This window comes from Tachysurus vachellii, chromosome 1, assembly GCF_030014155.1.
Source record: "Tachysurus vachellii isolate PV-2020 chromosome 1, HZAU_Pvac_v1, whole genome shotgun sequence".
NCBI lineage: Eukaryota > Metazoa > Chordata > Actinopteri > Siluriformes > Bagridae > Tachysurus > Tachysurus vachellii.
The window spans coordinates 22,692,530-22,705,220 of NC_083460.1; the positions used below are offsets into that span (position 1 = coordinate 22,692,530).

General features: G+C 38.6%; 1 protein-coding gene across 1 annotated transcript; it reads right to left on the bottom strand.

Annotated features, from left to right (window-relative positions):
- Window positions 1–369: 369 nt before the first annotated feature.
- tmem59l (transmembrane protein 59-like) lies at window positions 370–11,776 on the bottom strand. Its single transcript, XM_060877408.1, has 8 exons — window positions 11,513–11,776; window positions 6,711–6,816; window positions 6,471–6,565; window positions 6,230–6,382; window positions 4,629–4,734; window positions 4,401–4,515; window positions 4,188–4,305; window positions 370–3,342 (listed from the first exon to the last, which is right to left on the bottom strand). Exons 1-8 carry the CDS (start codon window positions 11,666–11,668, stop codon window positions 3,184–3,186), a joined length of 1,008 nt encoding a protein of 335 aa, XP_060733391.1. The 5' UTR covers window positions 11,669–11,776; the 3' UTR covers window positions 370–3,183.
- Between the last annotated feature and the right edge of the window lie 915 nt (window positions 11,777–12,691).

Consider the following 12,691-nt stretch of genomic DNA (forward strand, 5'->3'; position numbering starts at 1 on the left):
ATATACTGATAAAATTCCACTCTTTAAAAGGTTTCCGTTCTTCATTGGTTTCTGTTTATTTTTAACAGTGGGATGTTGTGTACTTGTCTGCTGAAAGACCCTATAAAAGCCTACACTTAAATATGTGCCATTTATCTATCATATAAAGCTTGTACATGATGTCAAGCATTTAATAAATTCGGTTAAAAATCAGTATGAGTGTATAGTTTTCCCTGTGGCCCTGAATATAACAAAAAGGGCAAAAACTATTTTTGTTGACAAAAGGAACTTTCTTTCTTTTTTTATTCCTTTATACTCACAAAACATTTTTAACGCATTGTTTTTCTGTAGCTGCTTTATTTCTATATGCTATATAGGGTTGCAGATTCAGAGGATCTGGAGTCGATCCTGTGTGCAAGGTGGGAGACTTGACCTAGTCCATTGCAGGACACACATTCCATAATCACATCCACTTATCTGCATGTTTTTGGTCAGTCAGTGGAAACATGAATACCAGGAGGAAACTTAGGCTAACAGTGAGTGGAAGCACAGGCAGTAGCTGATGCTTGGGTTCAAACCAGAGAACAAAACAAAAACAAAATATATTAACAGCTACAAACTTATTTCAACTTCTAACAATAAGAGAAAGAACACAAGCCAGAGTCAAGATATCACTATATCACCATGTTGAAAAAAGAAATATCAAAATCAATATCACTCAAAATAAAACCATCAGACAGCAAGTCATGAGAGTGAGTGTGAATCTAATGAGTCCAATCTGGTAATGCCATAAGTAGTTATACAACAATGAGGAATAACAGGCTGGATAAACCTGTAAACACTGGAAAACCTGAAACAGCGTGAATACACAGACAAATAAAAAACACACAAACACAAAGAATGTAATAACCTGCTGAACCACTATACCACCCACTGGCAGTTGTTATCTCTACATTTTGAACAATGCAGCAATATTTGCCACCACCACACTTTTAGAACTTCCTCAGAAACGTGCTCTGCAGCAAAAAGTCCCACAGCGTATTATGTTGGTTTTGTTAATCATATTTAATATTTGTTGTGCAAGTTTTTACATTGGGCTTTATTACTGATAATAAATGTATCGTTCTAAAACATGTCGATCAATGTCTTTGACAGTATACTTCAGTAGTGACATTTAGAGGGTATTTTAATGGGGAAGGGGAAGATATTCGCACTGCACCTTGAGCTGAGTTAGGAGAGTGCAATAAGAAGAGCCTACATAATGTTTGCGCTTCTTGCAGGTGATCAGCCAGCAGTCCAGCGCTGGTGAAGGGCCAGTACAGAACGTCCATAACCATTTTCCAAAGCGAAAATTCCTTATTCTACACTAATGCTGGGTTAAATGCTTGCATTTACAGCCACAAATTATTGCCAAGTTGACAGTTTATTACATTTTTAAATAACATATCAAATATTTCACTTCTTCTTCTTCTTCTTCTTCTTCTTCTTCTTCTTCTCAGTGGTTTTGTTAATAAGAAAATACGTGCAGGCAAAAGAAAACTTTGCGACAAAACACACCAGTGCATGTTGGTAGATGGAGTAGCTCCATGCTAGAGGCATAAATGAAGCATTTTTGTACAAATATTAAACAACAAATCAGCATAAATATTTAAGACAATCAGTGTATAAGCTATGTGTTAACATATGTTATAAAATTCATGCCTACATACTGTACTTGCATGTATATAATGTGTTCAATAGGGGCAGGGAAACATTTAACAAATCAGAACGTACCAAATATTAGACAGAAAATGAGGTGATTTAAGTCATTTATATATCATTCATGGCAATGTTACCCTGAAACGTAATACCTTATTCCCTTTAACCATAAGATTTTAGCAGGTAGCTAGTAAATTTTGTTGGATAATGAGAGAGATGGCTGTTACATAACTACTCAATGATTAGTGAACTGGTTATTTAGCCATGCAAATTGTATTCAGTCTGGCAGCTGATTTAGCTGATAACCAGAAAAGCAAAGTAACGAGTCAAAAATCATATGGTATATTTCAACTGTATGAGTTTGTGGAAAACTGATGATTTGTAATAAGCTTGTATAATCTCTCTTTTTTTTTATACTGTTCTTCGTACTTTACTGTGTGACATGCTGACACAGAGAAAATCTTTATTAATAATAAATGACTAACGAATTCTGGAGCAAATTAAAAAAAAGGAATTTAAACACCCACTTAATCACTGCGTGAATAAAAAGCATTTGTTATGTATTATAGATTAGGTCATGCATCGATTGTGTAACTAAAAAGCATTTTGATATTTTCTTCATAACTAATCTGTATTGTATAACTGCATTGCCACTCGACATAAAGCTACAAACAGAAATATTAAAAGTATATAATAGTCCATTGTCTATAAGTGTGTAAGCATGTAATTGCTATGTCAATACCTACTAGCATGCACTGCGATCAGGACCACATGTGCTAAAAGAGCTTAGAAACACGATTAGCGGCAGGACGAGCCGTTATGGCTAATCGGCTCTACAGCTGCTAAAAAAATGAGCTATTCTTCAAAACCTAGCACTAAAGCAGAAGTAAGAGAATCATCCCATCCCACAATCTCAAGAATAAAAGAGAAATATACATTCTTACTTCACACAGGCATCACTCAGAACCTCAAAGCTTTCTGTAGATACTACTAAATTTTAGCTATTAGCATCTAAATGAGACCAGTCTATTAGCATCTACAATAAGACCTTATACATAAGTGATATACATTAGTGATAGAGATTAATATGTACAAATGATTATGCTCCCATGATTCCACAGGTAGGGTCTGTTTCCAGTGTAGAAACTGGTAAATAATTTATTCAGGAGACAACTAATCGAATTGAAAACGCTGAGAACGTCTGCATTAGTCTTTTGCTCACTGAAGTCAACACCATGGCCGTTATTAAAGACGTTCTAGCTCAAAGAACACATTAGCCTCTCAAATCTTACGTGCTACAATTAAAGCTCGGTTAATCATTATGGTAATGTTTTTGAAAGCAGCACTGTCTAGTGTACACGATAAATATCTAAATCAAATGTTACTGAACTATGTGTAACCTGTTCTTATATACACCATGCACTTTTCTTTAGAAAATGAAACATTATGATGCTTTTCCTCTAACTGAGAAATACTAACAGATGACACACACACGTTGTAATGATTTTAAAGTGAGGTTTTGTTTAGGTCAACTTTGACTGGCAAAGGCCCCGCCTCTTTTCCTTCGTCGTGATGGCTGACTGCTACGGCGATCACTGAAGTCAGATGGTAGGGACTGACTTTTGGCATGTAGTCCAGGAACTCCTTATCTCCGTTGATGCTCAACTGCAAGAGTTATAAAAAAATACAAAGAAATGTTTAGCAGATGGCTGCCTGAATAACAGATTATTAAATAAATAAATAAACAAACACTTGGGGAAGTCAGAGTCCCAAAGTACTTTAGAAGTATGTCACATAAAGTCATACACTTACAGAACCCTGGGGGTTGTGTACTTGGCCAATAGAACCTTTTCTCCCCAAAAAAGGTAGTCAAAATTATATCAAAATGGTTCTATGTTTCAAAGAATGTTTAGGTGAAGTGTGTGTCATTACACACATTATTATTATATATAGCTTGAACTAATTATTATTATTATTATTATTATTATTATTATTATTATTATTATTATTATTATTATTAATATTATTACATTATTATTATCATATATTATAATAATAATAATAATAATAATAATAATAATAATAATAACAATAATAACAGTAATATAACAATAATAATAATAATGATAATTATTATTGTTATATTACTGTTATTATTGTTGTTATTATTATTATTATTGTTATTATTATTATTATTATAAATAATAATTAATAATAATAACAATAATAATAATAACAACAATAACAATAATAATAATAATAATAATAATACAAATCATAATAATCATAATAATCATAATAATACCATTTAACTTGGATTTAGAGAACTGTTTTCAAAATGTTTACATTTTCTATATAAAGAACCATTTTGCAGATCCATATATGGTGGAAATGATGGAACCATTTTCAGGTTCTACGCAGAACCATTCATTTTAAAAGAGTATCAACTAAAATTAGAACCCAATTAGAATCAGGACCTTTATAACAGGATTGTGTGTATGAACTGGTACCTGAGTCTTCACATGTTGCTCAGGTGCCGTTACCAGACTGGCGCAGCTCAGCCACAGCATCACCATGATTGATAACAGGAGACATGTAGCTAAGATCCACCGTGGCAGACCCGAACGCCTGCAAGAGGGAAAATCACCACTAACTTATGTAACCTAATTCAAATCTAAACATTCAATAATGTGTGACTATGACTGAAATCTGACCCATCTAACCTTGACATGCAGCCCAGGAAGTCGTGCTCAGTGACCGTGTCCTCAACACGCTGGCTGCTGTGTTTGCCCTTACTCACAGCTTTAGGTGTGTTTTTCTCTCCGTGCAGTCGTTCACCTAGAATTCAAAGAGTAGTTTTAAGTAACAACACAGTTTGTGGTCTCTTTCAAATTAGAGTCATGCCAGAAGGTCAGCTTTGAACTTCAAGACCTAAAAGTGCTCCATCTCACCAGACTGTAGCCTCTGTGTCTGAGGATTTCCTTCAGGCCAGGCTTTGTTTGCACTGGAGTGTGGGGCTTGAACCTCGGGTAAATAATACTCAATCTCTGGCTCGCTCTGGAAAAATGGACAATTAAGACAAATGTAAGAGTCAATTAGGACAAGTGAAAAAATGGATATAAAATTTCCACAATAGCAAATCTTTGTGATCCTTAACCCTCAAATGAAGTGACAAGCAATCAGAATGAAAAACAAAATAGGTTTTATAATAACCTGGGTGCATAAACTCATGTTTAAAATTATTTAATAATCGTAATCCTGTTATTCTGAACATTATTAAAGGACCTGCAGGAAGATCTGACATGATTACGGTCTGCATGTGACAACGGTCTCTCGTATCTTTCACATGTCTGGGTGTCGGAGTAGGACGACCACATAAAGCCCTTTCTTACATCATTACATTAAAATTTACAGCATTTGGCAGAGCGACTAACATCTCATTTTTTTTTATACATCTGAGCAATTGAGGGTTAAGGGCAGCTTGATGGACCTGGGATCGAACTCACAACCTTCTGATTGGTATCCCAACACCTTAACCACTTTACCACAGGCCCACAAAAGATAAATATGAGATTACAAAAAATAACAACACAAAAAAACATTGAAACTCAATTAAATTTCCCCAAACCATGTGGTACAATGTGTTATTGTATGATGAGACAAATACGTTTAATAATTCCATCATTCCAAAAGGTGTATTTAGTGCAAAACATTCCCCACAGTGCAGCATGGTGGTGGTAGCATCAGGCTTTATAGCTGTTTTTCTTTAGCCAGAATCTGGAGCTTTTATCAAGCTGAAGGGAATCATGAAGAGCTACAAATACCAAAAGCTTCAGGTGTCTGCTAATAAGCTGCAGAGGAAAAGGAATTTCACCTTTCAGAGGAAATTCTGACAGACTCTTACCCTGATCCAGTGGGGCAAAACAAAACCAAAAAGTGCAATCTCATATTTATCTTTTGATCACAAACCAACATCGTTTGAATGCGATTTCCTCACACAGTGTGTGGCAAGCTTTGGTCTTTCTCAGAGAGTTGTGTATCATGAAACGACAAGTGACGTGACATACTCAGAATTCGTTCTCTGCGTTTAACCTTTCCAAAGTGCACACAGCAGTGAACACACACACACCGTGAACATACACTCAGAGCAGTGGGCAGCCATTTATGCTGCGGCGCCCAGGGAGCAGTTGGGGGGGTTCGGTGCCTTGCTCAAGGGCACCTCAGTCGTGGTATTACCGGCCCGAGTCTCGAACCCACAACCATTAGGCCACGACTTCCCCCTGTCTGAATATCCCTGTTGCTCCTGTACCCTAGTCAGAATGCAGTATTTAGATGTAAATCAGCAATCGTTCCGTTTCACTTGTGGCAATAACCAGATTTTACAATGCTAGAACTTGAGGTACTGTGTGGAAACAAAAAGAACAAAAGACCTATATACAGCAGAAAATGTCAAAATTCCAGCATGTGAAGGAGAACTCCCAGGACAATACACATTTATAACATACGCCATCATGCGTCATCTGAAATACTTTTTTTTTTTAAAAGAACTCACCTGGAACACAACCACTTTGCCATCATCAGCCTGCAGGTAGAAAGTCCAGGTGGAGGACATGAAACTTTGAGCAGAGCTGACAATATCGTTGCACCAACCAAACAAAGCGTCCATCACTGAAACTGGTTTGGGGCGGTTGGTCAGGGCCTTGAGCTGCAGAGCAAGCAGGCTGGTTTTATTTGATTCACATATCAAAAAATCTATTATTCTGAAGGTGTTAAGTGAATTCTTAGAGTCTTACCCTCCTCCGCAGGATTTCAGGCTCAGCTGGCTGGCTGGTACATCCTGTGCTACATGCTTCCTGCTCCAGTAGCTTACTGTATGCTTCCTGGCATGCTGCATACACACAGACATACACTATTAGAAATACTGTATAGAATCAATATCTGCCCCTCAACAAAGCTTAGCAGCTGCTTTGTAGATAGATAGTTGCAAGGTTACAATATATACCTATATGCTACATTGGTTTACCAGGCCTCACCTCCCTGGCATTCCTCCTTGCTGTTGTTGAATCCTGTGTTTCCGTTCACAAACTGGCAAATCGAATAGAGCCGGCAGCCGCGGTAGCATGCATTCATTATGGAGTCCTGCAAGCACATAAGCTTTGTAAGGTCTAGAACCACCACCGCTTCAACCACCACCAACATATAGTATAAAATTGCTGTTAGTAAAGCAAGACTCAATTTCATTAAAGTATGTCTTAAAAATGTCTTGTAACGATCATTAAAATGAAATACTTGTGTTTATAAGTGGTTAAGCAGCACTCATTTATTTTACTAATTTATCATGTCTCTCATTAAAATAATTATTACTCTGTATTATTTCTGTACTTGGTCATATGCACACATTTTCACCATGATTTAGTTTCTACATTTTTAAGGAACGTATACAGAAATGTGTAAAAAACAAATATGTGTTATGGAAGTCAGAGTTAAGGAAAATGGCCAGGAAGGCAACTGTACTCAAATAATCAAACTGCAGTGAGCAGAAAAGTCTTTTAGAATGCACAATATTGAGACAAATGGGCTACAGCACTTGGGTGCCACTGCTGTCAGTCAAGAATAGGACTACAGTCTGAGACTACAACGGGCACAGGCCCAATGAAACTGGACCGAAGTTTCTTTCCAACTAAAGTGGAGGCTGCATAATACCACCAAAGAAGGAGACTCAATCTGTTGCTCTATGGGTTCTGTGTGAGAGGGTAGAAAACCAGCACTCTCTGGCATGGAGAGAGGTGATATCGACTGGGTACCCTGTTGAATTGGGCCACACAGGGTGAACTGGGCCACACGGGGTGAACTGGGCCACACAGGACACCCCTCTATATATGGTTTCAGGATATTGAAGTGATATATATGATGTGCCTCATACATTCACCTCACTTAATATTTAACTTCTCAAATTGCAAATTCTACTGGTCACATACACCGTACATGTAGTACAATGCTTTGTTTTTTACATACCCCAGCTTATTAGGAAGCTGGGGTCAGAGCACAGGGTCAGCCATTGTGCAGCACCCTTAGAACGGTTAGGTTTAAGGGCCGTGATCGGGGCGAGCAATGGTAGGTTGGCAGTTCAAAGGCTTGAACCTCAAGCTTCTGATCAGTGACTACCTTAACTGCTGAGCCACCACTTCCCCTAGGCCACAGCAAGGGGTATAAACACCTGAACAGGGGTATAAAAAGCCAATATCCTATCCCTACAGTTCTTTACTGCCAACAATTGGGTTGTATCTTCATTAGTTCCTTTGTCCTTTGTCACTCACTATCTATCCATAAAAAGTGAAAAATTACTCGGAATATTGTTCTGGGGCGAAGGTTTGCGCTTCCTTCAGTGATGGTGTGTATGTGGCCCTATCCTGTTCCATCATCATTTAATCCTGTGCACAAAATGAGGACCATAAAAACATGATTTTATGATGTTGGTTGTGGCGGAACCCCAGTGTCCTGCAAACAGCCCTAACCTCAAACCCATAGGAAACCTTTTGGATGACCTGGATTGTCGATATCAAGCCAGGTCTAATCGTCCAACATGAGTGTCTGACCTCACTAAAACATTTTTGACTGAGACACAAATTCAAACAACTTTCTTCAAGGGAATGTCCCTTTGTGTATAAAGCTCTTTGGTGTTCTCCAGGATGTTGAATGACAACAAGTGCACTATGTGTGAGTTTTGTATTTATGTCTGAAAGCATACTGGTGAAACTTTTGTGCACTCATGAAATCACACAGTGCACTTGGGAAGATGTTCGCATTAGTGTCCAAGTGAAGTACCCTAGAGTATACACAATATTCACTCCACCCATTCTACATACAGTAAGACTTCCTGGAAACTTTAATAGATCTTCAAGGAAATAATTATTTTAATATCACAATTAGGTTGGTGGCCCAGGGGGTTGCATTGCATCTTTACAGCTCCATGGTCCTATGTTTGATCCTGAATTCCCTTTTACTGAGTTTTGTGAGTTCTCCCTGTGTCATTTTACTCTAGGTTCACTAGAATAAAGCGGATAGTGTACTAAATATAATTGTAACTAGAATTAAAACAGTGAATATTTTGTAACACTGGCTCTGAAGAGACCAAAGCACTGAGTCTCTTCCTGTTACGTCTAACAAGGTTAGAGATTTTCATTCATTCATCCTTACTTCCTCCTCAGTTTAAACTCTTTTATATTGGGTTCAGTTCAGAAAATGATAGTTATTTAACCTTTTCTGTGCTGATCTGGTGATATGCTTGGCTCATTATCTTGTAGATCAGTCTTCAGAAGAGCTCCATCAGTGATCCACCGGTTCAGTTTACATTGGTTTTCATGTGCATTTTTTATGCATGGCATCCCCAAACATCCAGATGTTGTGCATGACCGAAAATGTGATCTAAGTATAACACAACTGTAGTTCTAACAACATCTGGTAATGTTCCAGGCACTGCATTTTCTGAGATTCTCTCAGGAACAACTTCCTTCTCACAATGCTTCCAAACAACTTGTTGTTAAGAAAGTGGAGTTTATTAGTTTATTCTGAAACCTGACTGTCAAGAACCAGCAAAGCCATCTGGATGGTAAGTGAGATCATGGATCCAGTTCCAAGTAATTTTTTAAGTGCTTATAGTGCTCAAGAAAGCGAAACCATTTGCCCTGGCCTTAATTGTAGACTCTCAATTCATTGACCTTTCCACTCAACCCTAACTATCCAATCCACTCTAAAAGTATTGGCACCCTGATGGCACCATGATGTCACGTGCAGGTCAACACCCAAAATAAGCGGAATCACAAATTTACCACAACATACACAAGTGACATATACCTATATGCCTATAAGTGACTCTCGGCACAATTAGAAGAACTGCTTGACGTGAATTATGCAATCGTGACATTTTGCAATCACAAAATCTGCACATATCCACTTTTGTCCAAAAGTATTGGCACCCTATCTGTACACATGGCTTTAACAGTATAGGTACCCTATCTATCCACTCACATCCAGGTTTTTGAACCATTCAGATTTTCTTCAGAAAATGTATATTGTTGTATAAAATTATTTTAGCTTATTTTTAACGAAGGGTACTCAAAGTTCATATCAAGCTGTTAAAACACAAGATACACCATAATATGCTGAATTCTAGCAATCAGACCACACCATATTATATGATAAGGCTGGTAATTAGTAGATTACATTATTATAATCGTTGGACACGGAGGACACTGCAATTATCTTCTCTTATCATTGCATCTTAGAACTAATTATACACATATAATAGAAATAATAATAATACTACATCCAAGACCTCAGTTAAATGGAAAATGCATGCTCATTTTAAACTTTTGTATGAAATCGAATGAAACACAACCAAGCATTGATATTTAAGCAACATAGGTAAGATAATGTGGGATAGCAAAACCCAATAAATTTACTCAAACTTATTTACATATAAATTTATCTCCATAACTGCTGAAAGCGGGGGGCACGGTGGCTTAGTGGTTAGCACGTTCGCCTCACACCTCCAGGGTCGGGGTTCGATTCCCGCCTCCACCTTGTGTGTGTGGAGTTTGCATGTTCTCCCCGTGCCTCGGGGGTTTCCTCCGGGTACTCCGGTTTCCTCCCCCGGTCCAAAGACATGCATGGTAGGTTGATTGGCATCTCTGGAAAATTGTCCGTAGTGTGCGAATGAGAGTGTGTGTGTGCCCTGCGATGGGTTGGCACTCCGTCCAGGGTGTATCCTGCCTCGATGCCCGATGACGCCTGAGATAGGCACAGGCTCCCCGTGACCCGAGGTAGTTCGGATAAGCGGTAGAAAATGAGTGAGAGAACTGCTGAAAGCATCATGACAGTCTTAATGGCTGCTGCACAGTGGCAGGGTCATGGCCTTCACATGGCTCATATGGCCTTCTATCAGTAGGGGAATTAGTGGTAACACTTCAATTCTTAATAAAGAATTTTGTCTTTTGTCATTTTTTGTCTAAATAAATAAATAAATACAAAAGATACTATGGACATTACTAAGATCGTCATCTGTCCACAAGCACTGACTGTAAGTTAATGATGCTCTGGATAAGGGCCTGGCTCTCTTTTGTCTCTCTGGTCCAAACCAGGCATCATATACTGCTTTATGAGGTCAGCAGTAAAATATAGCAGACAGCGCCGACTTGCGGATGAAGGGAGAACAACAGGAGCATCCCAATTCTCTCAGCTTTTCCATTTTACACCGCATCGTCCCTTTCTTTCTTTCAGTATTTATCGATAATAGGAAATATACATGTATATATGTGCAAGCCTCGTCATCATACAACCTCATCAATGCGACATAGCACGCACCAACTAGTCATCCTTCAAAGATTATTAAGTTCTCTTGCTTAGAACACTATATTATGCAAAATCATCTTAAATACACTGCCCCAAACCAAATGCCCCCCCGTGCGCTCGCGTCCCAGGCCACCATTACAGCTCGTGCGTAATTATGGTAGCCCTGCACTCCTGATGCGAATGAAGGTAAACAGAGAACAAATACGCCCAATGGCTTTGATTATACTGAACATTGATTGACAATTAGCTCTAGAAAAGGCCTGGGTAGAATTTTGCGCAGTGTCGTCATTGGCAATCCGGAGTTAAAAGTGCTGATTGCGGGAATTTGCCCAATGAGGAGTCTGTTATTCCTACTGCATTTATACAGGAAATATCTGCAACTGCGCAAAACAGCAGGCAAGATTCTAGCTTCTGAACATCCCCTTATTGTTAGAATTACTATTATTGACATGATCAATTTGTCCAGGCTGTATAAATGACTTACTTTTGCAGCTATTTTGTTTTTGATGGTGGTCTGACACTGGTTTTTACAGTAGCTGATGTCTCCCAGTTGGTTGTCAAACAGATCGGAAGCTGCCATCGCCATCACCACGAAGAGCAGAGGAAGCACGCCGCACACTGCGCTACCGAGCCGTGCCATCTTATTGCCCTGTTCACTCGGAGTGCACTGGCCTCGTTCCTGGTTCACCACAAAAACCGGATATCCTCCGCCCCAAACGCAACGGGAACGCGCTATGGCGTCATGCGCAGCATCATTACGCGCGCGTCGCCGCGTCTCCCATCTAGATTCAGGGCTTTTTTAATCGCACTGCAAAGCACTTTCTGCTGTAAACAATTTTTCCTGGTGTGTGTGTGTGTAAAATACTTTGCCTTGATATTAGCCCATCAGTGAGACCTCATGATGTAATGCAGAGTTAATCAGATAAACAGATTCATTGTCCAGATTTTTCCTTTTCTCTTCATGGTATAGACGAATAAGTTGTTCAAAACCATTGAATACCGTTTGTACATTAATTATGCTTTTAGAAAATGAAAAAACATGATTAAAAAATGCAGTCTTTTGAACAAAGCATTTTGATTTCCGAAGATCATTTTGATATCAATGTTATTGTGAGTGTTTTGCAGGTGAAATGTTATTTTTAGAATAGTTCCATTTTTTTTTTTATTGCCATCGATATATTTCTTTGCATTTGGTCGTTTTTAGTGTTTATGTATCTCAAGTACGCTTTTGTTGGTAAAAGGGAGAGTCAGTAGATAGTCAGGATTAACTAGCTATTGGTAGCTAACAACTTTGCTAATATGCTGTAATTCTCTGTTATTCTCATATGCTTTAACCTGGGCAGGGTCAGAAAATCTGGAGTTTATTCCTTGAATACAAGAGACAAAGCATTCTCTCTCTCTCTCTCTCTCACACACACACACTCTCTCTCTCTCCCTTCATCCCTCAATCTCACCCCCTGCTCATAACAGTCACCAACCCTATCACCCTGGAGGAAATCCAAATCAACACAATGCGACTTGAATTAGCTCAGGATCAAACCCAGATCCCTGAAGCTCTCGCACCCTCTGCGTGCTGCAGGATTGACAAGAAGGTTGCTAGTGATCATTAGGCTCAGATTAGCCTGTCAGGAATGTGAAGGAATGAGATGTTCTTTCATACTCT